Below are 2,143 nucleotides of genomic sequence, written 5' to 3' on the forward strand. Positions count from 1 at the left end.
TACAGAATCCCTGATAACATTCAAAAGACAGCTGAAAACTCATCTCTTCCATTAGCACTTGACCTCTTAAAAAAAAATCTTTCCTTTTCCCTGAATCCCTCCCTTATGTACTCTAAGCAATGTCTAAAACTTTGTATTTTAGGCACTTCCTGCATTGTCTGCTGTATTCCTCGTTTGTAAATCTCTTTGGATAAAGGCATCTGCTAAATGACTAAATGTAACCTATAAAAACCAAAGGCCATATAGCATCTTTTGAAACGGACAAAAACAGCTTTAGGGAACCAATTACCAGGCAAAACAATATTAATATCATTATTAAATTAAATACTTTATTCATTGACCACATTGTGAACTATTCTAATAAGAGGTTTCGTGAGGCTGACAACAGAAATTGTCCCTTTTCTACAGACCTGTCTCTATTTATAAGCTAATGTACAATGGGTTACTCTTTATACATCACACCAGTATTTGAGTCCATTTAAAATCTTAAGATTAAGGAGTTACAATGTGCATTTGCGTTGTATCATATAGGATTCACAATACAGGTACAAATATAGACAATTATTGTGTGAAAAACAGTGTAAGAAAAATAATAATAAAAGTAGTTCATTCTAAATAATCCAATGAAAGTCAATGAAATGCCTGGAAAAGAGAGTCAACCCTCTTTATTTTGGGGTTCTCTCTCATGGAACAATGCAGGTGGCTTTACGGAGAGTCAGGTATCCGGTCACCACGTCTGTGGGCAACTGACGGATGTAGGAAAACTCCTCTGTTGATGCAAAGCGCAGTTTAGTCTGAGGATCAGTGTAGTTTGCCTGGGACACAAAGATGTAAAAATCATTAGGTGAGGTTAGAGGGTACATCCAGTCAATTACATTAGTAATGTTTCTACATTATTAACCAACATCATTTTACAACACTCACCGGTAGACCTGAGATGTCGGAGTACTTTTTAGCAGGTTTCATAGAAGGAGGTGCATCTATGCTGCAGTCTTAGAGAAAAACAACTAAAGATTTAAATACTGTCAAAGTAAATCAACACATTCACTGAGACTCTGACCTGAGATGTAAACACACGATCAGACAATTATTCTTTTGATCAGATGTTTAAACTCTTATTTTGACAGAATTAATCAGAGTTTGATTACTTTTGTAAGTCAGACTCACAGTTAGGATCAGATATTTTCCAGGGCAGCGCTTTCTCCGCTGCTAAAATCTGCTTCAGATTTTTCCAAGTCCTATTCTTCTTCCCTGCTGCTGCTCCACCAATACCTGAGTGCTAGTGGAGGAAAAACTTATGAATATATTGAAATGTATCTAAGTACGTCTGGCACTTTTTTGTGAGAAGACTCTTACCACAAAGTTAGGGTTTTTAAAAGGCAGACACTTTGTAGAAGTCTCTATATCAACAGCTGCCGCTGGTTTTCCTTCAGAAGTCCCCTCCACTGGAGCAACCTGAGACAAATGCAACACCACCAACGAGAAACGTTTCATTATTAAATTAAACATGATATGTGAACAGTCACGTTAGTCCCGTCATTTAGAAGTCTAGTGTTTTTTCTTTACCTGAGTTTGAGTAGTTGACGATGGAGGTTGTGTTTTTTTCTTTTTGCTGATGTTATTATTTGGCTGCGGTATTGCGTGGATCGCGGGACTGACGGCTCGCTTTTTGCTCCGGGCTTGAGCAACTAACGCCACCGCTGTCTGTGCTTTACTCGTCGAGAGCGTCGCTGGATTCAAATCCCTTGCTTTTGATATTCCCGGTTCAGAAGACGCAGACATTTGTAGTTTTAAGCAACGAACATAACCTGGAATTTTGTACAAACTATGTTGTGAGCTCGTTAGCCTACAGCTAAATCACAACATCCTATTCACCCGGAAGAGATGAGAAGACAGTGACAGCGTGCCTTATATTTGTATTCCGTTGCTACAATCGATTGCGCCCGATAGTTCCGCTGGTGTTATGTGTTGCAATATAATACTATTGTAGAACAAATGTAACATATTATTGATTAATATATTTATCTTCCAACTTTTTTTCTATTTGTTTTTTTGTTTTTATCTAGAGATGGCCTACACTTGTTCACAGCAGAATTGAAGAAAGAATAATGGATGGTCTAGAATAGAGTGACTGAGCCAAACA

The 2,143-nt window shown here is 37.8% G+C and overlaps 1 protein-coding gene across 1 annotated transcript; it reads right to left on the minus strand.

Annotated features, from left to right (window-relative positions):
• Window positions 1-307: 307 nt before the first annotated feature.
• Window positions 308-1,893, minus strand: ino80c (INO80 complex subunit C). Its single transcript, XM_077213600.1, has 5 exons — window positions 1,567-1,893; window positions 1,357-1,455; window positions 1,168-1,279; window positions 925-992; window positions 308-815 (listed from the first exon to the last, which is right to left on the minus strand). The coding sequence occupies exons 1-5, from the start codon at window positions 1,780-1,782 to the stop codon at window positions 684-686; spliced, it is 627 nt and encodes a 208-aa protein (XP_077069715.1). The 5' UTR covers window positions 1,783-1,893; the 3' UTR covers window positions 308-683.
• Between the last annotated feature and the right edge of the window lie 250 nt (window positions 1,894-2,143).

The sequence above is a fragment of the Siphateles boraxobius genome, unplaced genomic scaffold (genome assembly GCF_051911475.1).
Source record: "Siphateles boraxobius isolate OS27281-9 unplaced genomic scaffold, OSU_SipBor_1 12, whole genome shotgun sequence".
Lineage (NCBI taxonomy): Eukaryota > Metazoa > Chordata > Actinopteri > Cypriniformes > Leuciscidae > Siphateles > Siphateles boraxobius.